This window comes from Bos indicus x Bos taurus, chromosome 21 (assembly GCF_003369695.1).
Source record: "Bos indicus x Bos taurus breed Angus x Brahman F1 hybrid chromosome 21, Bos_hybrid_MaternalHap_v2.0, whole genome shotgun sequence".
NCBI lineage: Eukaryota > Metazoa > Chordata > Mammalia > Artiodactyla > Bovidae > Bos > Bos indicus x Bos taurus.
In genome coordinates this window covers 32,811,057-32,833,348 of record NC_040096.1, presented here as the reverse complement: position 1 = coordinate 32,833,348, position 22,292 = coordinate 32,811,057, and the positions used below count along the sequence as shown (strand labels likewise).

General features: G+C 54.7%; 1 protein-coding gene across 3 annotated transcripts in view; it reads left to right on the top strand.

Moving 5' to 3' along the window:
* Nucleotides 1-16,766, top strand: part of LINGO1 (leucine rich repeat and Ig domain containing 1) — a 220,314-nt gene extending 203,548 nt beyond the window's left edge. For all 3 annotated transcript variants that reach the window (XM_027521276.1, XM_027521277.1, XM_027521279.1), the window contains one exon: nt 13,878-16,766. In XM_027521276.1, coding sequence (XP_027377077.1) covers nt 13,890-15,734 — 1,845 coding nt within the window. In that variant the 5' untranslated portion in view covers nt 13,878-13,889 and the 3' untranslated portion in view covers nt 15,735-16,766. The remainder of the gene's footprint in view (nt 1-13,877) is intronic.
* Nucleotides 16,767-22,292: the final 5,526 nt, after the last annotated feature.

The following is a 22,292-nucleotide window of genomic DNA, read 5'->3' as shown; positions in this document are numbered from 1 at the left end:
TCCCCTGCCTCTGAGTACCCATTTTTCCTATATTAGATATTATTTCCTAAGACCCAAATTCCAGCAGGATACCAAAAAAAAAAAAAAGTCTTGTGAGGGTGGGTCATTTTTCAGCATAAAGCCAGACAGGATGCCTGGTACCAGTGATGGTTCATCTGGTCTGCTCTCTGGGTGCCACCAAAGCAAATGGTGAGCAGGGTCTGGAGGGTGGGGAAATTCATTCCTGCTGAGAAATGAGACAGTGCAGTGATTTGCACAGGGTCCCGAGGAAGTGTGAGGCAGTGTGTCAGACATGGGGTTGAGGAAGTGGGTCCTATGGGGCTAGAGAAGGGCCAGGGAGGCCATAGGTGTGTGGTTTCAGAGCCAGAGCCTTGGTTTTGCTGGCTGGGGTCTCTTAGTTTAGCTCTCCTCAGGGACCTCCTGCCTCCTGATGGCTACCTACTGATGGCTCTCTGTCCCATTCTCAACAGTCCCTTTACATATCCCCCCATCACCTGGCTTGCTTCAGCATTTCTACCTAGAAGGTCTTCTCTTCTCCTGGCTCCTCCTCTAGGAAGCCTCCCTGACTGCTCCCCGTCACTGACCCTCTTCCCCCAGTCACCCACAGTACCTGGTTTGCATCTAATATTGTACCAATTCATCCATACATTTATTCTGCACATCCCGGTTGAGATGCCTGCTCTGCCCTGGACTAGACCCTCCCATGGCCCCCATGGATTGCCTTGAACACTCCAGGCAATCCTGTACCCAGCCCCAGGGCTCCCCTGCCTGGCCTCTAGGATAGGGAAGATTCTGGGAAGCACCAGGGAGCAGCTGGTTCTGGTGGCTAAAACCACCTGGAGGAGACACAGTATCTTCAGCCTGTGGATGGCAGAGGTGGAGGACATCAAGGATGCCCCAGGCAGGGTTGGGGAGGCCCCGGCAGGGTATTCAGTAGTACACATGGGTACTCAGAGAAGGATGGGATTTGTTCCTGGGGGGCTGCGGCAGTCAGGGGTCCTCTAGGAAGACAGAGGGGCTGGGTATCTCTTGAGGCAATAGAAGATTTGGCAGAGACATAAAGAGCAGGATTCTAGAACCAGGGACTGTTTTTTGGTAGAAAGAGTGTGGGAAGGCAAGTTCATTTCCAAATGCATTTGAAGCATGCTGCCCTTTGTTTCTGTGTTGAGTGACTATCCTTGGGCTCTGTGGACCCAGTAGAGCTGTTCTGACAACAGTCCTCTCCTCGTGTGCATTCAGTTCCTTCAATGTCATTTTATCGTGAGTGAGGCTGTTGAGTTTGGTCCCTGGAAGCAGATGCCTGGGTTCAAATCTCAGCTCTCCCACTGCCTACCTCTATGACTCTGAGCAAGTTATTGATACTTAATCTTTTGGGCCTTGGCCTCCTTATCCATAAAGTGAGGATAACAGAGGGCCATTATGAAAACTGTGTGTTCATATGTGCAAAGCATTTAGAAGAGTACACAGTAAATTCTCCAGAACTGCTATTACTCCTAGTATCAGTGATGTACTCTCTGTCTTAGCCTTGTAGGTGGTACAGAGATTTGATTTTATAGCTAAGAAAAAATGGAGGGCCAGAGAGGCAGAATGACTTTCCCCCAAATCCCCAGCTTACAAGCATGGGGCTCAATCTAGAATGCCTTCTTCCTGACCTCTGGTCTGGGACTCTTGCTCACTGGTGCAGGCATGGCCTGTTAATTAGTTAATATATTTAGTATTACTACTACTACTAATATAATGAATATCATGACCCTCCTCCCAACCTGAACACCAGCACTTTAATAGCAATATACATCTACTGTGTGTTTCTTCTCCCTCATCCCTTGGCAACCACTACCCTAAATGATCTATTTAGTATTCCCTTACCTTTTAAAAATCATAGTTTAATATAGAGAAATTGTTCCGTTTTAGTTATTTTTGAACTCTGTAAAAGGAACAGGAAACTGTGCCATCCTCTGGAATTTGCTTTTAAGAAAAAACATTGAAGAACAATGTTGTATGCCTAAGCTTCATCTATATTGTTGCAAATAATGATAGGTGTAGTTCATTCATTTTCACTGGTGCATAATGTTCTGTTATTTGCATTTATTCTTCAGTATATTATCCTTCTTCTATTAACGGGCATGTGGGCTGTTTCCCTTTTTGCTCTTACAAACAATACCACGGTGAACTTTCTGGTCCCTTCCCTGAGACAACATGCAGAGCATCTCTGGGGGCACACAGCTAGGAGCAGAATTGCTGGACTACACGTCGTGTTCACTGTCAGCTTCACTAGGAAATGTGCCACAGCGCTTCCCAAATTGGTTGGGCCATTAATGCCTCCCCCAGCAGGAGATGAGTATCCCCATTATTCCCCACACTCACCCACACTCGATATGGCCAGACATCTTAAAAAAAATCTTTTATTTATTTTTGGCTGCGCCGGGTCTTCATTGCTTTTGTGCAGGCTTTTCTCTGGTTGTGGTGAGTGGGGGCTACTCTTCGTTGCGGCGCGAGGGCTTCTCACTCTGGTGCTTCTCTTGTTGCAGAGCACAGGCCTTCTTACAGGGACGTCCCAGACATCTTGAATTTGACTGACTGAATGAGTGTAGAATGATTTTATGTTGTGGCCTTGATTTGCATTTCTGAAATTCACAGTTTCTAGTGTATGAAATGGGGGTTGAGATAGGCAACCGCCAGTGGGTAATGGATGCTCACTAAGCAGTCATTCCCTGTGCACCTCAGTTTTCCCAGGTATTGAGATGTTGTCCATACAAACCCCAAGCTCAGGGATGGGGAAGAACAGTCAGGGAGTTCTCCCCAGTGGGTGAGAATGAAGGAGGAACAGGGAGCGCTCAAGTCCCTGCAGATTTAGAGCCAAAGGAATCCTAGCAGCACTGTGTTCACCCACCGGATGGGCAGGGTGGTCCCAGCTTGGGAGGTAGAGGGAGAGTTTGCTTCATCATTTTAACAATGCAGAGCCCCCTGATAAACCCCTGGCACCTGGTGTGGGGCTTGGCCTGGCTGAGTGCTCAGTAAGAGTTTGGTGACCCGAGGAGTGAACTCATGTATCTGTGTTCCTCCGTTCCCACCTCCTTGGAAAGTCCTCCCTGATTGCCCCTGCCCACTGAGCAAGTGAGGGCTGGCTGAACAAGGTGGCTCCTGGGCATTTGCAAGGCCCCCAAGCCCCTGCCTGCCCTCAGGGGCTGAGCCACGCGGGGCCGGCAAGCTAATTTGGAGCGGCTCCCTCTACCAGCCTGGTGCACCAACAATTGATTCCGCACCGCTTTCCCCGCCTGGGCCCGGGCCCCTGGAGCTGGTTAGAGACGAGCGATGGGGCTGGCGGAATAATTATGCCTATTTCATGTGACACCCAAATTGATTGCCGCCAGGGTGACATTACCAGGGCATTGTTCCTCATCTCCAACCTCTTATTACATGTTATTAGGGTGTGTGGTGTGTGTGTGTTTTTCTATTTTTTCCCATTTCGGGGAATTAATCTCTCTCTACCACCTCCTCTGCTTCCCTCTGCAGGGAACCTGCTCATGGCTCTGGGAGTGGAGTGGGTGGGGGCCTGGGCAGCAGGCTCCCTCTGTCTGGTCCAGCATGGGGCTGCAGATGAGGCTGGGGACCTGGCCATGTCAGCTCTCTTGACTAGGGTGGAAGGTGGGGGTATCTCAGAGCTAAGAGGGGCTGCTGAAGTGTGGGCCCAGCAGAGAAGACTTCTACAGTGTCTCTGGTCCACAGTCTCTGCTTGCATACCTCTCATGACAGTCTGCTCACTCATTATCTCTCGAGGCACATCTTCCAGGCTGAGCCTTCTGATCTTCCATTTGATTCGTTGTACTGAGCTGAATGGGGCTTCCCTGGTGGCTCAGAGGTAGAGAATCTGCCTGCGATGCAGAAGCCACAGGAGACAGGGGTTCGATTTCTGGATTGGGAAGATCCCCTGGACGAGGGCATGGCAACCCACTCCAGTGTTCTTTTCTGGAGAATCCCCATGGACAGAGGAACCTGGTGGGCTACAGTCCATAGGGTCACAATGAGTCAGACATGACTGAAGTAACCTAGTGCTCATGCACTGAACTGAATGGGCCTCCTCTGTGACTCCATGCAGGGTCTTGGCTCCGCCTTATGGGCCTGCACTGGGCCCTTTGCACCCTCTGCTTTGCAACCTGAGAGATTTGCAGAGATGCCCGGGCCCTCCCAAGTTTGGGCTTCTCGTGAACACACAGCCAGGTGATGGCATCAGTTGTGACTAGGCAGAACTTGATACTGAAATTAGTATATATACTGGGTTGGGAAAATAGACTTTGGCAAGAGGTTGGCCAAGATTCAGTTGAACAGAGAGGGCTTTGAACAGTCAGTGCCAAGACAAGGCAAGGGTTTTTATTTATAGTTTGCCTGTCCCATGTTATAAATACCTCACTGGACCTTGGTTTGTGATGTATTAGGGGGTGGTTTTTAAGTCTTTTCCAGGGCAGAATAAACGAAAACCTTCAAATGTCCCTGACGGCCACACCGTGAATGGAGAGGCTAAGGTGTTGGGGAGAGAAGGTGGCCGCTGTTAGGAGGCCGGGCCTCTTCCCTAATCCCAACCGCGAGGTGCTGTAAGTCACTGATGCTCTCAGGCCTCAGTTTCCTCACTTGAGTGATGGTCTCTAGAGTTGTCATGCCTCTTGAATTAGACAAGCTCAGAGACCTTTGCCAGGTGAATTAATGGCCTGGAGCCTCAGTTTCCTCATCAGTAAAATGGGGCTTATGGTACTTCCATCATAGGGTATGTGATGAGGGTTGGTGGGTCAGTCTGCAAAGCATTTAGTTAATGTGCTGCATATAAATGTCTCTTCCCTTCCTTCTCCTCAAATTCTCTGCCCCCAGCCCTGTGAGAGCAGTTTCACCCCTGCCCTTCCCTTTTCTAAATGAGGAGTTTAGGGCCCCAAGACATAAAGCCACTTGCCTGCGACTGTGTAGCTCAGCAGCCCTGAACCTGATTTGGAGAGAGGCAGTATATGAGAATGGTCAGGACCAACAGAACCTCTTTGTGACCTTGAGCGAGTTACACAGCTTCCTTGGGCTTCTGTCTTTTCCATCTGCACAATGGGAACAATAATGGGACCTACCTCAGCAGGTTGTGGTGAGGGAAAGTTAATTTTCATAGGTAGAGTACGTGGAATAATACCCAGCACACCAAAAGCCCTCTCCTAGGGTTTTTCTAGTCGTCATCATCATCATCATCATCATTTTTATGAGGTCTCTGACCCTCAGACCCCACAATTAGATCCACCACTTCCCTCCACTCCCCCGTCTCCACCCTGGGTTTCTCAGGCTGTGACCTGCCCACTCTCTCAAACCCAAGGCTGGTGACCCTCCCAGGGAGGGACTGGCTGATTTTCAGACCTCCAATGCCTGAAATGCGCCAGCCTGAGAAGTTCCCAAGGTAGATGAGCCTCCAAGACTGGAGCACTGGGAGAGGGCCCTGGGTGCCCCACAAAGCCGGCTTGGAGGAGGAGGGCGGCGTTGAGGGGAGGTGAGGCAGGTGTGTCTGCTAAGCACCTCCCAAGGGGCCCCTGGCCTGGGTGGTAGAGGGGGCCCAAGTCCTTCAGGGGCACCTTCCTGTCCCTGAAGGTCTGAGTGGGCATCCAGGCCTGGAGAGAGATGGGAAGGGAGGTTTGGGGGTGAATGACCTGCACTTTCCTTGAGCCCCATCAGGCTGCCACATGGGTGCTTGCCTGCCCCTCCTCAATTCTGGGGTAGCACCGGGCCAACCGGGAGTGCTGTCCACTCAGGCAGGCCCGCAGCAGACAACACGGATGCTTCCCAGAGTCAGTGGTTCCCTCCTGCCTCCCCCAGGCCAGCTCTCTCACCTCGGAACAACCCTGTGGAAGGACAGGCAGAGTCCAGAGTGGTCCAGGACTCACCCAAGACCACACGGTAGGGCAGGGTGCCCTGGCCAGAGACCCGGCTAGGGACCTGTGAGCCCAGGACCGTTTGCCCACCCAGAAGTGGCCCTGCCTCACCCTGGCTCCTCCCCACCCAGCCAGCAGCTCCAGGATGGCAAAGCCTATATATAGAAGCCTTTAAACACTAAGATGCTCTGACAATTAAAATTCATAATTTATCCCACAAATGGCCTGGGGTTGCGAGCTGGCCGGAAGGTTGGCAGCTCTCGAGACCAGCTGTGCTTGGAGGGGTAGGCGATGGGGTGGGCAGGAGCGTCCCTCCCTTAGGTGGCACAGTGTTTGCCCAGGGCCGTACAGGGGCAGCTGCCCTAGCAAATGGGCGGGCAGCCACACTGTGTCCAGGCAGCACCCTCCAGCCCAGCCGTGGCTGAGAGGCCAGGTGAGCAACTTTGGGAGCGTACCTGGGAGATGGGGCTGGTGGCAGTGGCGGGAGGAGAGACTACAGGCCCAGACACCCACACAGGCCACCCAGGTGCCTGCACACGCGCGCACACACACACACACGCACACGCACACACACATACACACACACACACACGCACACACACACACACACACACACATCCTGGGAGCCCAGCAACTCTGCTGGAACCAAGAGCTAGAGGAAAATAAAGAATTACACATGACAAAGGACATGACCTCAATTTTCTTTCAGGTTGATTTTTCTCTCCCAGGGGGGTGGCAGCTGAAAGAGGAGAGGGAGAGGGAAAGGGTGGGCTGACCAGCCCCAGAGGAGACAGATGGACGGATGCACAGCTGAGGTTCAGCTGCCTGCCCGCCAGCCTCAGTCGTCCCGATTTCTCCTGCCAGAACTCAGCCTGGGTGCTCACCCCTCCTCTCAGAGTTTCCTGTGTCCCCACCCCCCTGTGCCGGGAGGCAACCCTTGCCCTCCCTTGGCTCTCAGCAGAGCCCTGCAGGATTAGACTGGCCAGGGAAGACCAAGTTCCCCCCATTAGCAGCTCACACCTTAAGCCATTATCAGCCATTCACACCTCAGCAGGGATTAGCCCTGGAAAGGCAGAATGGAGGATCTTTAAAAGGAGTCCAGGGACCTGGGTCAGGATTTGGGGTAGGAGAGAAGCAATTAGGAGCCCTCAGATGCTCTCAAAGGTTCCAGGACATCAGTCGCCTCCACCCTGCACATCTTTGCCCTCACCGTTCTCTTGGCTGAAAATGCCACCCTTTCTGCTCCGCGCTTGGCCGGTAGAAATGTGTCTGGGTTTCAGCCTGACACCTCCTCCCTGAGGCCTCTATAAAGAGCCGAGACCAGGAGTTGGGAGCTGTCCTGGGAAGCTGGCCCAGCAGCTGTGGTGGGGGCAGGAGGCCCTCTGTCCCTTGAAGCTGGGCCTGGCACTCCTGAGCTGTATCAGCCTCAGCCCTGCACTGTGGACTGTCCATCTGGGGGACCCAGAAGTGGGGGGGGGGCAGCAGAAGCTCCAGCAGAGGGAGAAAGGGACAGAGGTCAGCACACCAGCAGGGTCTGGTATGGGGGCACCCAAGATCCAGAGGGACCCCCTCCTCCTGGAAGTGATCCCTTCTTCCTGGGGACTTGCAAAGAGCAGCTTGGCGTGAAACACCCCTGAGCTGGATTCTGAAGGCTGAGCGGGAGACCTCCAGGCATAGGCAGATGGTTTACCACTGCTGTGGGACAAGACTCCAGGATGGTGCGGCCCTCAGGGGCTTTCCAGACGGGCCTCACTCCAGCCCCACTTTACCCTACTTTGAGCCACGTGGTCATGGCTGCCTCTGAACAGGCACACTTACCACAAACGTGCTCTATCATTTCATGACATGGATCCAGCTACTCTGTCCTGGAGCTGAAAGCAAAGAAGGGACTTCAGAGAGGCAGGGATTTGGGGACAGGGCAAGTCACAAAGAAGCTAGACCTTGACCTGCCTCCAACCTTCGGTGACCCTGCCTAAGTCCCTTTCTGAGTAACTGACCCACCTCAAGGTGTGGTGGTGGGAACAGGATGTGCTCATGGCCCAGGACTTTTGACCAGGTGGCGCTAGTGGTAAAGACATTGACATTGACATTGAAGTTGCTCGGTCGTGTCCAACTCTTTGCGACCCCATGGACTGTAGCCTACCAGGCTCCTCCGTCCATGGAATTCTCCAGGCAAGAGTACTGGAGTGGGTTGCCATTTCCTTCTCCAGGAGATCTTCCCGATCCAGGGATCAAACCTGGGTCTCCAGCATTGCAGGCAGACGCTTTACTGTCTGAGCCACCAGGGAAGAACCTGCCTGCTAATGCTGCAGACGTAAGATATGCAGGTTTGATCCCCAGGTGGGGAAGATCCCCTGGAGGAGGGCATGGCAACCCACTCCAGTACTCTTGCCTGGACAATATGTGGACAGAGGAGCCTGGCGGGCTACAGTCCATGAAGTTGCACCGAGTCGGACATGACTTAGCACGCACGCAGGAAAGGGGAGTAGAGCTGAGTGGGGCCCAAGGCAGACTCTCTGAAGCCCTCAGTTTCCTGTCCCAGGTCTGTCTCCCTCCTCCCTCCCGCTGCAGACCCAGCCTGAGAAACGCAGGGTGGCAGGACAAGACAAGACGGTACAAAACAGCCTCATTCTGCAGTGAGGGAGCAACCTGTCACAGCTGCCCCGGGTCACACAGCCAGGCTGAGGACCCAGGGGGCCACGCATCCTGGGGAGGCAGTGGGCGCCTCCGTGGTGAGGGATCTCATGTCTGCATGTGCTGGGGATTTCCCTGCGGTCCCTGAGGAACACTGAGTGGGAACACCATGAAATATTGATACCGTAAACCAAAAATAACTGAACCTTCCCTCCTTGCTGCAGTCGACCCCAAATTCGGTGAGATTGTAGCATAGACAGTGGCAGCAGGCAAAGGAGAATGGTTTGGTGGGGAAACACTGAAAAAATTCAGTGTGTTCAACATACCATTTTCTGAAAGTTGTCTGATTTAAGGGGCAAGGTCATACCCCACTGGGTTAGCGGGTAAAATGGACGAGACCCAGATTCGATCCCTGGGTCGGGAAGATCCCCACTCCAGTATTCTTGCCTGGGATATCCCAGGGCCAGAGGAGCCCGGCGGGTTACAGTCTATGGAGTTGCAAAGGGTCTAACACAACTGAGTGACTAAGCACACGACACACGGACACAGATGTACCTGTATTCAGCTACCTAAGTTCTAGTGCCTTCCCTCGGCCTGGCACTGCTGGGACACGCCCCTCCTCCTCTGGCTCTGGCCTGGCCTGTGTGTCTGAAAGAAGTCCTGTTTCACATGGTAACTTGGCACAGGCAGCCTGACCCGCAGGAACAGGAGGCTCTGCTGCCTCCTGGCTTTGGAGCCGAGTTAAAGTCAGATGTATTCCCTTTTGGAAGCCTCCACCTTTCTCATTTGTAAAATGGACAAGAAATATCTCTTTGAACGCTGGGTGAGGGTTTCTAAGACGGTGTGGATAAAGCCTAAACCTGGCCTGTAGCAGGTGGCCTGCAGCTGCTAGTACCACCCCTTCCCTAAGTGCGGGCGTCTGATCATTTTCCATGGGTCGGGCTGGGTGTGTGGTCATGGCATGCCCACACCCCCAAGGGCCTCAGATGCTGCCTTAGGAGACAGAATGACCCCTGACCTCCCTCAGGGGTTTTCCAAGCCCACCCATGGGTCATCCCATGCCTCTTCAGTCTCCATCAGCTGCTCCCTCCAACCCTAAGCCCCAGGATGTGTGCTTAGTTGCTCACTTGTGTTTGACTCTCTGCAACCCCATGGACTGCAGCCCGCCAGTCTCCTTTGTCCATGCAGATTCTCCAGGCAAGAATACTAGAGTGGGTTGCCATGCCCTCCTCCAGGGGATCTTCCCCACCCAGGAATCAAATGGGGTCTCCTGCACTGCAGGTGGATTCTTTACCAGCTGAGCTAGCAGGGAGCCCCAGGGAAACAGCCCCAATGGGAGGCCCCAGCTAGGGATGCCACCTTCAGATAGATCCTTCCAGCCCCTATAGAGCTGCATTTTGGGGTCTGAGGCCCTACTGCTCTTCATTCCCTACATGGGTTTGAAGATGTTGTTGACTTTCTAGCTGGAGAAGATCCAACTTCTGTGAGGGAACCCTGGCATCCACCCCTCGCCCCCCACCCCCGTGCTGCACAGCTGGGGAAAAGGCAGAGAGGGGAGGAGTCCTCCAGGACACTCAGTGGAGTGGCTGGTGTGGGGAGCAAGAGAGCCGGGGCACATCTGCCCCCGACGTGAGTGGCAGGCGGCCCTCTACAGCACAGTTCTGATGGCGCGGCTGCCCCTACCGCTCTGGGGTTGGGAGGACACAGACAGGCTGCTGTGGGCTCTGTGCGCTGTGGCCCAGGCATGGCTCTCCTCTGTCTGCCCACCTGCCAGCCTTCCATGTTCATTTCCTTTGTATTTATTGGGCCAATTTTTAAACTCTTGCCCTTGTGGGAAGCCCTTCAGGGGGCAAGGATCCAAAATAAAACACTGATTAAAATATATAAAACACTTCTCCTGGGCCGCTGCAGGAGTAACCAGCAGGATTGATGGTGCCAGGGCAGACGGGAGCAGCATGTTGCTCACTCAGCAGGTTTGGTGACCCCCTCAGACACCAGCCTGTCAGCATCCCTTGATGACAGGGACCCCGCAGGGGTGTTAGATGGGGAGACCAGGCCCAGTGTGCTGTGCCAGCGTGGGAAGCCGTCTTAGCCCCTCTAGGCCTCAGTGTCCCCATCTTCTAGGACAGTCACACATAAAAGGTGAGGGAAGAAGCAATTCGGAGGATTTGTCTTTCTGGAACTGTCCATTCCTTTGTGGGTGTAGCTGCTGGGCCTGCCACCCAGAGCAATGCTGACCCGCTTTTTATCAACATTTGAATCCCGCAGGTGTCTCTTTGCTCAGTGGACCCGCTCCAGGGTCAGCCTCATCAGAGTGACTTCAACCCCTGCAAAAACTCTTTCATGCACACACACTTCCTTCCAGAGAACATTCAGTGAATCTTTTCCGTGCCACACCTTGGCCTGAGGCTGTAGACACACCATCTTCCCACACGCACCTTACTGTCTTAGCAGGTGGGACAAATGCACCCGTGAGGGTTTGACCCAGTGTTAAACATATGACACAGGAGAGGTGTCAAGTGCTGAAGCTTTGTAGCATATTTCCCTCTTGGCCCAGGTCACTAGGAAGCTCCAACCTTTTACCATTACACAGGATTTTGTGGCATTCTTTCTTGACTGGCTTGCCTCCTTTAGCTTTATCTTCTTATCATCTTGTAATATCATTTTACTGGCCATTGGCTCAAATCATTTTTAGAATGAGATGTGTTATACATCAGTTACATAATGTCATTACTGATAAATATAAGGTGCTTCAGAGTTGTGGGCAAGAGATGATTTTTGATTGAGTAGATCAAGGATGGCTTCATGGAGGAGGTGGCCTTTGGGGTGGATGTCACAAAGGCTGCTGGGGCTGCGAGGCTGGGAGAGATCTCCAAAAGGAGCTGGCTTAGAGGCAGGAATGCACAGGATGAGGCTGGGATGCCTGGGTGGCTTCACTGGGGGGAATGGTGGAAGAAGAGGGAGATGCATAGGTTGAGACAAGGCGGTGGGGTCTTCAGTGCTGGATTCTTGTCTGTATGAGGGTCTTACCAACATCTCAACGGACCCTGTGCACTCACTGCCCCAATTCTCATTCTTTGGCATCCTCTCCAGCAGCCCCCACCCCCACCCCCCTCAACCAGCCCAGCCTGAGCCGGGTGCTAAAAGTCCTATTTACCTCTCCCGGTCCCCAGGCTCACACCACGCCAGCCCCAGCTGCCATCCCAATTACTTATTGATCGTCTGCCAGGATGTTTGCTTTTCTGGTGGGTCATTGGAGCGTGTGTGACTGTGGAAAATGGCCTGATGGGAGTGGGTGGGAGAGGCCAAACCGCAGAAAACTCTGGAGAGAGAATGAGAGGGGATGAGGGAAGTGGGGGTGGTGGACAAAGCCCTTGAGAATAACAAAACCTTGCAGATTTCGTAACATGTCGGTGACACCAGGAACCCTCTCTGGCTAATCGGTCACTTAGTCGATCAACAACTAGGGAGCACCTGTCAGTCCTGGGAGACCCTGGAGCACTGGGAAGTGGGTGGTGTCACTGAAGTCTGACAGAGCAGAGTCCTGGTCCCCAGTCTACCTCCTCAGCTGGCTGGGTGTCCTGGGGCAGCCGCAAGCTCTCCAAGCCCCAGCTGCCTTAAGTGTTGAAGTGTGGGTGACAGAACCTGTAGCTTTAGAAGTGGAGGCTGTGGGCAGGCGTGGGGAGGAGCTTGGAGGGATGGGAGAGGGCCCTGAGCGGTGGCAGAGGGATGGGATCCTCTCTGCCGGAGCATCCCCTTCCTGCCAGAGCATCCCCTTCCTGCAGTGAGGCCCCCTCGGGGCCGTGGGTGTGGGCTGTGTGGATGCCAGCAGAGCCCCAAGGGTTCCAGGCTGGGTGGGATGGATCTTCACCCCATGAACAAAAGGGCTTCGGCTTGGACTCCAGAGACCATCTGGTCTAACCTCTATTGTTCAGGGAGTTCCAGACTAGTCCTCCCAACCCCCTAAGTACTCCGCTGGGCCAGTTTCCCATGGAGTGGAACATTGGAGGAGGGAGGAGCATTCTGGGCAAAAGTGGGAGCAAATGGCCTCTGAACTCATGAGGAGAGAGTAATTGTGTCTAGGGGGTGAGTTCCTGCACACCCCTCACTCACACCACCTGCAGCCTGTCCTCAAGCGGATCTCCCTAGTCACCACCACCCAAGTCCCCACATTCCTCGGGACCCAACTGTAAGAAGCCTCCCATCCCCAGTGCTACAATGTGGGGCTGCCTGTGCCTTTCTGGGCCCTGGGGGTCTGACTGCTCCCCCATCAGACAGGACCCTGGTACTCAGAAGACAGTGATTGGAACCTGGAGAGACAGACAGATGAAGCCTGGTTGGGGGTGGGGTGTGTTCTTTGGAGGGAAGTACACTTCCAACTGGGCATCAGAAAAAGCTTCTCAGAGCAGTGGACTCAGTTAGGCCTTGAAAATGGGGTTTCCACAGGTGAGGGAGGGGCATTCCTGGAGGAAAGAAGAGCAGGATCCTGAGCTCAGGAGCCTGGGTGGGTCACCATGGGGACCTGGAGGACTGTGAGAGTTGCAGAGGTTCCATGGGGAGGCCTCAGGGCTGGGTCCTGGCTTTCTGAAAGGGGGTGCCCTCCACTGATCCAGAAACCCCATGGGGAGCAGACTTGTAGACACTGGCAGGAACCACTGGGTATGCTGTTTGCCCAGGGTTCTTGGCTTTGGGGTCAGCACATTGTTGATAGGGAGGGGGTCATGGTCTCTGTGCTGGGAAATGCTCAGGCTGAAGGCCAAGAGGGTGGACCCCAGTAGCCTCAAAAGCCCTTTCCCAACTGGGTCCCACATGTGCTGCTCTGTTGGCCATTCCTAGAGGGCTCAGCCTTTGAGCCCCTTTGATCCCCTCTCTGAGCCCTGAGGGCAGCTCAGCAGGTCTAGCTTTATCCCTGATGAGCACCAGGGGAAGCTGAAGCTCAGGGTGCCAGGTTGGGGGGTGGGATGCATGCTGGGAGTCCCATTGCCTATAAATGTAAAATGAAAAGGAGGTGGATACAGCCTAGGGTGCCAATTCCAGGATCACCAGAAGTGACCTCACCCCTTCCATGAAGCCACTGGATCCCAGGGATGTAGGACAGTCCTTTAGAAGGGCTCTGGGCAGGGTAAGGGGCAAGGAGGAATCAGCAGGAGTTCCCCTGGCCTGGGTATCTGGACCTCATTGTGTTGACAACCCCGACAGGTGTCATATGCCACTCTGGACCCCTGCCTCTCTCTCTGGGTCAGGGACATCCTGACGGGGCAGGACGGCACAGGGGCACACAGGGCTCCGGGCAGGGGACCAACGAACACTGTCTTCTAACCACCTCCTCTGTCCTGTGCTTTCTCCTGGCCGCAGGTGAGTGAGAGGATGCTGGCGGGGGGCGCGAGGAGCATGCCCAGCCCCCTCCTGGCCTGCTGGCAGCCCATCCTCCTGCTGGTGCTGGGCTCGGTGCTGTCAGGCTCGGCCACGGGCTGCCCGCCCCGCTGCGAGTGCTCCGCCCAGGACCGCGCGGTGCTCTGCCACCGGAAGCGCTTCGTGGCGGTGCCGGAAGGCATCCCCACGGAGACCCGCCTGCTGGACCTGGGCAAGAACCGCATCAAAACGCTCAACCAGGACGAGTTCGCCAGCTTCCCGCACTTGGAGGAGCTGGAGCTCAATGAGAACATCGTGAGCGCCGTGGAGCCCGGCGCCTTCAACAACCTCTTCAACCTCCGGACGCTGGGGCTCCGCAGCAACCGCCTGAAGCTCATCCCCCTGGGTGTATTCACCGGCCTCAGTAACCTGACCAAGCTGGACATCAGCGAGAACAAGATCGTCATCCTGCTGGACTACATGTTCCAGGACCTGTACAACCTCAAGTCGCTGGAGGTTGGCGACAACGACCTCGTCTACATCTCCCACCGAGCCTTCAGCGGCCTCAATAGCCTGGAGCAGCTGACGCTGGAGAAATGCAATCTGACCTCCATCCCCACCGAGGCGCTGTCCCACCTGCACGGTCTCATCGTCCTGCGGCTGCGGCACCTCAACATCAATGCCATCCGGGACTATTCCTTCAAGAGGCTGTACCGCCTCAAGGTGTTGGAGATCTCGCACTGGCCCTACCTGGACACCATGACTCCCAACTGTCTCTACGGCCTCAACCTGACGTCCCTGTCCATCACGCACTGCAACCTGACCGCTGTGCCCTACCTGGCCGTGCGCCACCTGGTCTATCTCCGCTTCCTCAACCTCTCCTACAACCCCATCAGCACCATCGAGGGCTCCATGTTGCATGAGCTGCTCAGGCTGCAGGAGATCCAGCTGGTGGGCGGGCAGCTGGCCGTGGTGGAGCCCTATGCCTTCCGCGGCCTCAACTACCTGCGCGTGCTCAACGTCTCCGGAAACCAGCTGACCACGCTGGAGGAGTCGGCTTTCCACTCGGTGGGCAACCTGGAGACCCTCATCCTGGACTCCAACCCGCTGGCCTGCGACTGCCGGCTCCTGTGGGTGTTCCGGCGCCGCTGGCGGCTCAACTTCAACCGGCAGCAGCCCACGTGTGCCACGCCCGAGTTCGTCCAGGGCAAGGAGTTCAAGGACTTCCCCGACGTGCTCCTGCCCAATTACTTCACCTGCCGCCGCGCCCGCATCCGGGACCGCAAGGCCCAGCAGGTGTTCGTGGACGAGGGCCACACGGTGCAGTTCGTGTGCCGGGCGGATGGGGACCCGCCGCCCGCCATCCTCTGGCTCTCGCCGCGCAAGCACCTGGTCTCGGCCAAGAGCAACGGGCGGCTCACGGTCTTCCCCGATGGCACGCTGGAGGTGCGCTACGCCCAGGTACAGGACAACGGCACGTACCTGTGCATCGCGGCCAACGCGGGCGGCAACGACTCCATGCCTGCCCACCTGCATGTGCGCAGCTACTCGCCGGATTGGCCCCATCAGCCCAACAAGACCTTCGCCTTCATCTCCAACCAGCCGGGCGAGGGAGAGGCCAACAGCACCCGCGCCACCGTGCCTTTCCCCTTCGACATCAAGACCCTCATCATCGCCACCACCATGGGCTTCATCTCCTTCCTGGGCGTCGTCCTCTTCTGTCTGGTGCTGCTGTTTCTCTGGAGCCGGGGCAAGGGCAACACAAAGCACAACATCGAGATTGAGTATGTGCCCCGCAAGTCGGACGCAGGCATCAGCTCCGCTGACGCGCCTCGCAAGTTCAACATGAAGATGATCTGAGGATGGGGCGGGGGTGCAGGGACCCCAGGGCGCGCTGGGCAGGGGGAGGGGCCTGGCCGCCCTCCGCGGGCTCCCCAGTCCTTCCCACCTCCTCCTGACCCCTCTGCACACACACTTTTTCTCCCTCCCACCCCGTCCCCTGCTGCCCCCGCCGGCCCTCACCGCCTGCCCTCTTCCTACCAGGACCTCAGAAGTCCAGGCCTGGGGACCCCACCTACACAGGGGCACTCGTTGACAGACTGGAGTCAGAAGCTGACAAACCAACATGCGGCACAGTCAATAGTTCAATAAAAAAAGTTACGAACTTCCTCTGTAACTTGGGTTTCAATAATTATGGATTTTTATGAAAACTTGAAATAATAAAAAGAGAAAAAAAAAAGCTATTTCCTATAGCTAGTCGGAATGCAAACTTTTGACGTCCTGATTGCTCCAGGGCCCTCTTCCAACTCAGTTTCTTGTTTTTTCTCTTCCTCCTCCTCCTCTTCCTCCTTTCTCTTCTCTTCCCCTGTGGGGAGGGATCACTCAGGAAAACAGGGAAGGAGGTTCCAGCCCCACCCGCCTGCCTGCCCACCCTGCCAGGGTGGTCACCAGGAGCAGGTTGGGTGGTGGATCTGGGCCCAGCTCTGGGCTGGCTGTTTGCAGAGAGCGGGTGGAGGGGACAGGGCTGCCCAGTGGGGATGAGGGCCTGTCTGCCGAGCTGCCAGGCAACACTACTGCCAGAGGGCAGGGGGGCCTGGCTCGGGTGTGGCTGAGACTCTGGACAGGGGCTGGGGTCCTCTGGAGGATACCACAGTCAGTGGAGAGAGCCGGGCGCTGAGGCCTAACTCTGGTCCCAGCTCTATTGCCAACTTGCTATGTGGCCTCGAACAGGTCATCAACCCTCTCTGGGCCTCAGCCTCCACATCTGTATAAATGGAAACGCTACTCCCCGCCCTGCCTACCTCACAGGGCTGTTGTGAGGAATTGATGAGATGATGTATGTGAAACACTTTGTAACCTGTAAAGCGCTGTGCACATGTGTGGGTGACTGTTCTCATTATGGTCATTATTATTATCTCATTATTATGGGGGGCAGGGCTTCTAAGCGATCTCCATGGGGTCAGGTTTGGGGGCATGCCGGGGTGGGCCACCTCCATGGACTTCCAGAGGATTTTCCCAGGACGGCTGCCCAGCAGTGACCACAAGCTTTGCCTGGATGGCTGGGGCTCTAGACCCCCGTGGGAGTACTAAGCCCATGAGCATCATCACTTCCACCCACTCTGGTGTCCGGTCCCCAGAAGCCCCTTGCAACTGACCTGGACCTATCCAGGGACTGGGAACACCATCTCTTTCCAAGCCTTCTTTCCATAAGCATTTATCAAATGCCTGCTTATGCCACTTCCCATGTACAGCACCCAGGCTTTGAGGCTGGAGAAGGCAGTTCTAGGGCTGTCCTAAGGACTGCCTGGACCCAGGTCACCACCCAAGTCTTGCCTCATCTTCCACCAGGCTTTACTCTGAGCTTACCCTGGGCTTTGAAGGGTTCCCAGTTTGGGATTGGGATCCACCTGCATGTGAGCTGACCAGGAGAGTCAGAAGTGCCCCGTTCATTCACACCAAACCAAGGTGCTCCAACCTCATCTCTGGAAAGGGATGTTCTTGGAGACAGAAGTGCGAAGAGCCAGGCAGGTCACCTTGTAACTTTCCCAGAATCCATGGGCTCGAGAAGCTGGGGCAGTAGCTCCTCCTGCAGACCACGTGCTCACCCCCCGACCTCTGTTGGACAGGGAGGGGCCCCAGGTTCAGAGATGATTGCCTTCACCCCTCCAAGTTTCCCCTTTCTCCTCAGGTACTCCTTGGATTCCGCCCCACGGTAGGCTCAGGGCGACCCTGCTGCCGATTAACCCTCGGACTAGGGGAGAATCCAGCAACGCAGGAACCCATAGGCACAGGTTTAGCTGAACTTGGGGGTGAGGGGAAGCAATAGACAAGTCAGCCTTCTACAACAAGACACTTCTAGAATGCAGCTCCTCCAGTCAGAGCTCCTCCTGGGTTCACCCCCTGCCCCACCACCAAGCTGGCATGAACTAGGTCGCAGCATGCCTGGTGAAAGTGAAGGTGAAAGTTGTTCAGCTGTGTCCGACTCTTTACAACCCCATGGACTGGAGCCTGCCAGGCTCCTCTGTCCATGGAATTCTCCAGGCAAGAATACTGGAGTGGGTAGCCATTCCCTTCTCCAGGGCATCTTCCCAACCCAGGGATTGAACCCAGGTCTCCTGCATTGCAGGCATATTCTTTATCATCTGAGCCACCAGGGAAGCCCAAGGGCATGCCTAGCAACTTCTAAACCAAGCCTCTGGTGGGATGGCAGGGTGAGCAGAGTCTGGCATGGAGTCAACACTTGGTCACTCATTCATTCAATTTATAGACATTCCCAAAAGCCAGCTCTGCTCCAGGCTCCCAGCCAGTGTGGTTTTTGTACACTGTCCACATCTCCCAACCACCACCCTAGACTGTCCCTGGCTCTGGGGAAGCCTCAAGCCCTCTGAACTGTGGTTTTATCCCTGAGAAGAAATAGGATCCTCTCTATATATAGGATCCTAGGATGTTGGTGCGGAAAAGGTGGCTGGTTCTTGGGGGACCTGGGGCAGCCTAGACTAGTGATGATAAGACTCTGAGGTTTGAGGTCAGATCTGAGTTTGAGGTCCTATTCTAGCACTTACTAGCTGTTTGGATTGTTTCTTAACCCCTCTGAGCCTCTTGGTCTTCTCATCTGTAGCATAAAGACAATCTTACGCAGGTCATTAGGAGGTGAAATGAGGGAGCATAGGTATATTTGTTGAGTGATGTAGTGCCTGTGCTGTGGTAGGTTGCTTCAGTCGTGTCCAACTCTTTGGAACCCCATGGACTCTAGCCTGCCAGGCTCATTTGTCCATGGGAAATCTCCAGGCAAGAATACTGGAGTGGGTTGCCATGCCCTCCTCCAGGGGATCTTCCCAACCCAGGGATCAAACCTGGGTCTCCTGCATCTCCTGCATTGGCTGGTTGGTTGTTTACCACTAGCGCCACCTATGTAGTGCCTGGCACTCAGTAAACCCACTGCCAATGGTGGGGATGATCATTACTGTTGAGTCCAACTCTGCTGATGAGCCAGGACCAGAGAAAGTGGGAGCTTGGCCAAAGTCACACAGCTTCTCAGTAACAGGACCAGTGCTGGAAGTTCTAGAGCTGCAGACTTCTAAGCCTGGCTCAGGGCTTCTCAGGACCAGGCCTGGCAACCCCCATCTGGCAGGAGACAACTTTGGGGAAGCCAAGGGGAGAGAGACGAGTCGTTGAACATGGTGGGCAGCATGTATGCAACAAGAGGCCATTGGTCTCACATGAGGCTCAAGAACCCAGGAGCCTTATCCATCTCGAGAGAGAGACCAGAGTGCAGGCTCTCCGTCACCCCAGCCCTGATTCCCTGGTGGACACTATCCTCATGCAGAAGGCAGCCAGGGGATGGTTACTTAACCCATCTGGGGTTCCGGGATCCCTGGGGCCTCACGAGGTTCTGGTAAGAGCAGGGCTAATGTCTTGGCTATTGGGAAGGAACTGGACCCCTGAGGAAATTCAGGACATGGGAAAATTGTGAGGTTGTTTTCAGATGGGGGAGAGAGTCAGTTCAGGGGAATGTGAGCACTCTGGGTCGAGGGACTGGGTTGGCCCAAGCAAAGGAACCTGGACACTGGTAAAAGTCCACGCTGGGAGCTCGGCAACCTAGGCTTAGGCATGGCCCTTCCTGAACCATGGGACCTTCACCTAAAGAAGACTGAACTCAACTGCTGAAAATCCTGAGATTTTAGGTGGAATAGCATGGAATGTCAGGCTGGAGGGATTACTTTCTCCATGACCTGACAGCCTCCGACAGAAAAAGAGTAGGAATGGATACCACTCACTGCATGGTCCTAGTCTGCCTCAGACCCAGTGGGGGTGTGGGCTCAGAGTGTCCTTTCTCATCAAGTCCTATAGGATACTTGCTGCTCTCCTCACGTTTCACCCTGGGTCCAAGCTACTGGGGAAAAGGGAAGATACTGAATCCTGAGAGTTTAGCCTGCTTCCCAGAAGACCAAGACCAGAGACAGCTTCCAGCAAGAGACAGCATACCATAAAGATAAGAGGTGGTAAGACTGGGAGCCTCCCCTTGGACAAGCAAGTGGACTGGGCCAAGGATAGCATTGAGCAGGGTGAGTATTTGAGGGAGCAGCAAAAGCTATGCCCCACCCAATCCCAACCCCAGTGTACCCCTTAGAGATGGAAAATAACCTGCCTAGAATCATGCAGCAGAGTGGTGTTTGGGGCATGGACTTTGGAGTCAGGCAGACCTTGGTTCAAGCACCATCTCAGGTGTGGCACCTGTGTGGTGTACAATAGTGACCACTTTTATCAGCATGATGTCATTATGGACAGGCAGAGAAGTGGTGGTTGAACTACTGTGTGGGGAACACAATGGGGATTCCAAAGAGCTGGAACTCCAGTGGGGTTGGGGTAGAAACCAAACCTGGTCATATCCTCTGATCTGCCACTGGAGGCTTAGGGCCCCATGTGAGGGGGGTGGTAGCAGACTCTAAGCTCTCACCCCTGACTTCCCAGGATAGAAAAAGAGTGGCCAGAGGAGCAGTATAGACCCTGGGCAGCTATTAAAGAGGCCCAGGGGACCTTGAGCCTGGAACTCAGGGCCTGAAGTCATGGGTCGTGAGGTCCCAGGAGCAAGGTCAGAGCAGACCAACTGGAGTGAAGTGATTTATTGGGGCCTTCACAGAACCTGCTTCCACGGTCTATCAGCTTTACTGCAGCTCTCCCCCATTTGGTGTCCCCTGATGACATGATAGCCTGTACAGGGCTGAAAGTCATCCTCAGCTCCCATTCCAAAATCCAGCTTCAGCTGCCTTCATAATCTTCCTTGCTAGGATCTCTGATCTCTTCATTCATGGCTCCAGAGGGGGAAAAAAAAATCTGATTGGTCAGTGGCCAGCCAATGCCTCAGCGGCCTCTGAGTCAGGTGCTCATCTGCTGTCCAATCAACTGCTGCCAGGGAGCTCCACCCATCCAGACCGAATCTGGGTAAAAACCATACAGAAAGCGCTAAAGGACTGTATCAGTTATCTGTTGTTGCTCTCCAAAACCAAGCAACCATTCATTTGTTCCCAGCTTCATAAGCTGGGCAGGTTTGGTCAGGACCGCTCATCTCTGCTCTGCCTGGTGTTAGCTAGGAAACCCCGACTGGGGCTGAAAGATCCAGGGTGGTTTCTGGCCATGTCTGTTGTCTCATCTGGGGAGGCTAGGAGGACCGGAGGCTGGCAGGCTTCTCTCTTTCCACACGGTCTCTCCAGTAGGCTAGCTGGACTTCCTTGTGGTAGCTTAGTGCTCCAGGAGGGCTAAATGGAAGGTGCTGGGTCTCTTGAGGCCTAGGCCAGAAGTCCCACAGCTTCACCTTTACTGCATTCCATTGGTTAAGGCAAGGCCCACCTAGATTCAGGGGTGGGAGGTGCTGCAGAGTCACATGGTGAAAGGGCATGCTGGATGCGAGGGTCAATGTAGCCACCGATGGAAGTCATCCTCCCCAGGAACCTCCATGGAAAACGGTGCCTTTTCCCTTTCAGGAACCACTCACTGGTGCACAGATCTCTCTACAAGTTTACCCAGGAGCAGGGGACTTAGGGGGCTTCCCTGGGTAGTTCAGCAGTAAAGAATCTGCCTGCAAGGCAGGAGACACAGGAGACGCAGGTTTGATCGCTGGATTGGGAAGATCTCCTGGAAGAGGGCATGGCAACCCACTCTGGTGTCCATAGAGAATCCCATGGACAGAGGAGCTTGGTGTGCTACAGTCCATAGGATCACAAAGAGTCGGACATGACTGAAGCAACTGAGCACAGGGGGCTTAGTGATGGCTACAGACCTATAGATGGATCTACAGCTGGTAAGTAGGAGCCAGGACTTGAGCCTAAGTTTGCTGCCCCTGGTGGGTTGTGCTTTCAAACAGAAGCAGGTGGCGGGGACACCAGTGGTAATACAGCAATCATAGTAAGAGCTGTTGTTTCTCAAGGCCTGTGCCAGGCACCAGGTCAGACATTTTACCCACATTTCTTATTTTATCCTTTCATGAGAATGTTCCCATGTGCTGCCTTTTGGATGAGAACACTGAGGCTCAAGGAGGAAAAGCGGTCCTGGGGTTTACCACCAGGTAGGTGACAAAGCCGGGATTCATACTCAAGTACTCAAGGGCACAAGTACTTCATGGCAAAAGAAAGCAGGTCTCTACTTTGAGCCACTCTAGACTCAGGCTTCTCATCTGTGAAGTGGGTACAGTCCCATCGCCTCCTCCAGCCCCTTTCCTTTGTGGGATAGGAATGATTTGTGAGGGAGAGTGTGCTTTGGCACAGGTGGGTGAGTACGTGGGAGGGGGTCACGATCAAAGCTTCTGCTGATCAGTTCTGCCTTCTGGCTCCCAGTCAACTAGACATCTCTGTGGGCTCCTGAGATGAGAGCATGATACATAAGGCCCAGCAATTTGGCCCTGGTACCTGCCAGGCAACTGGA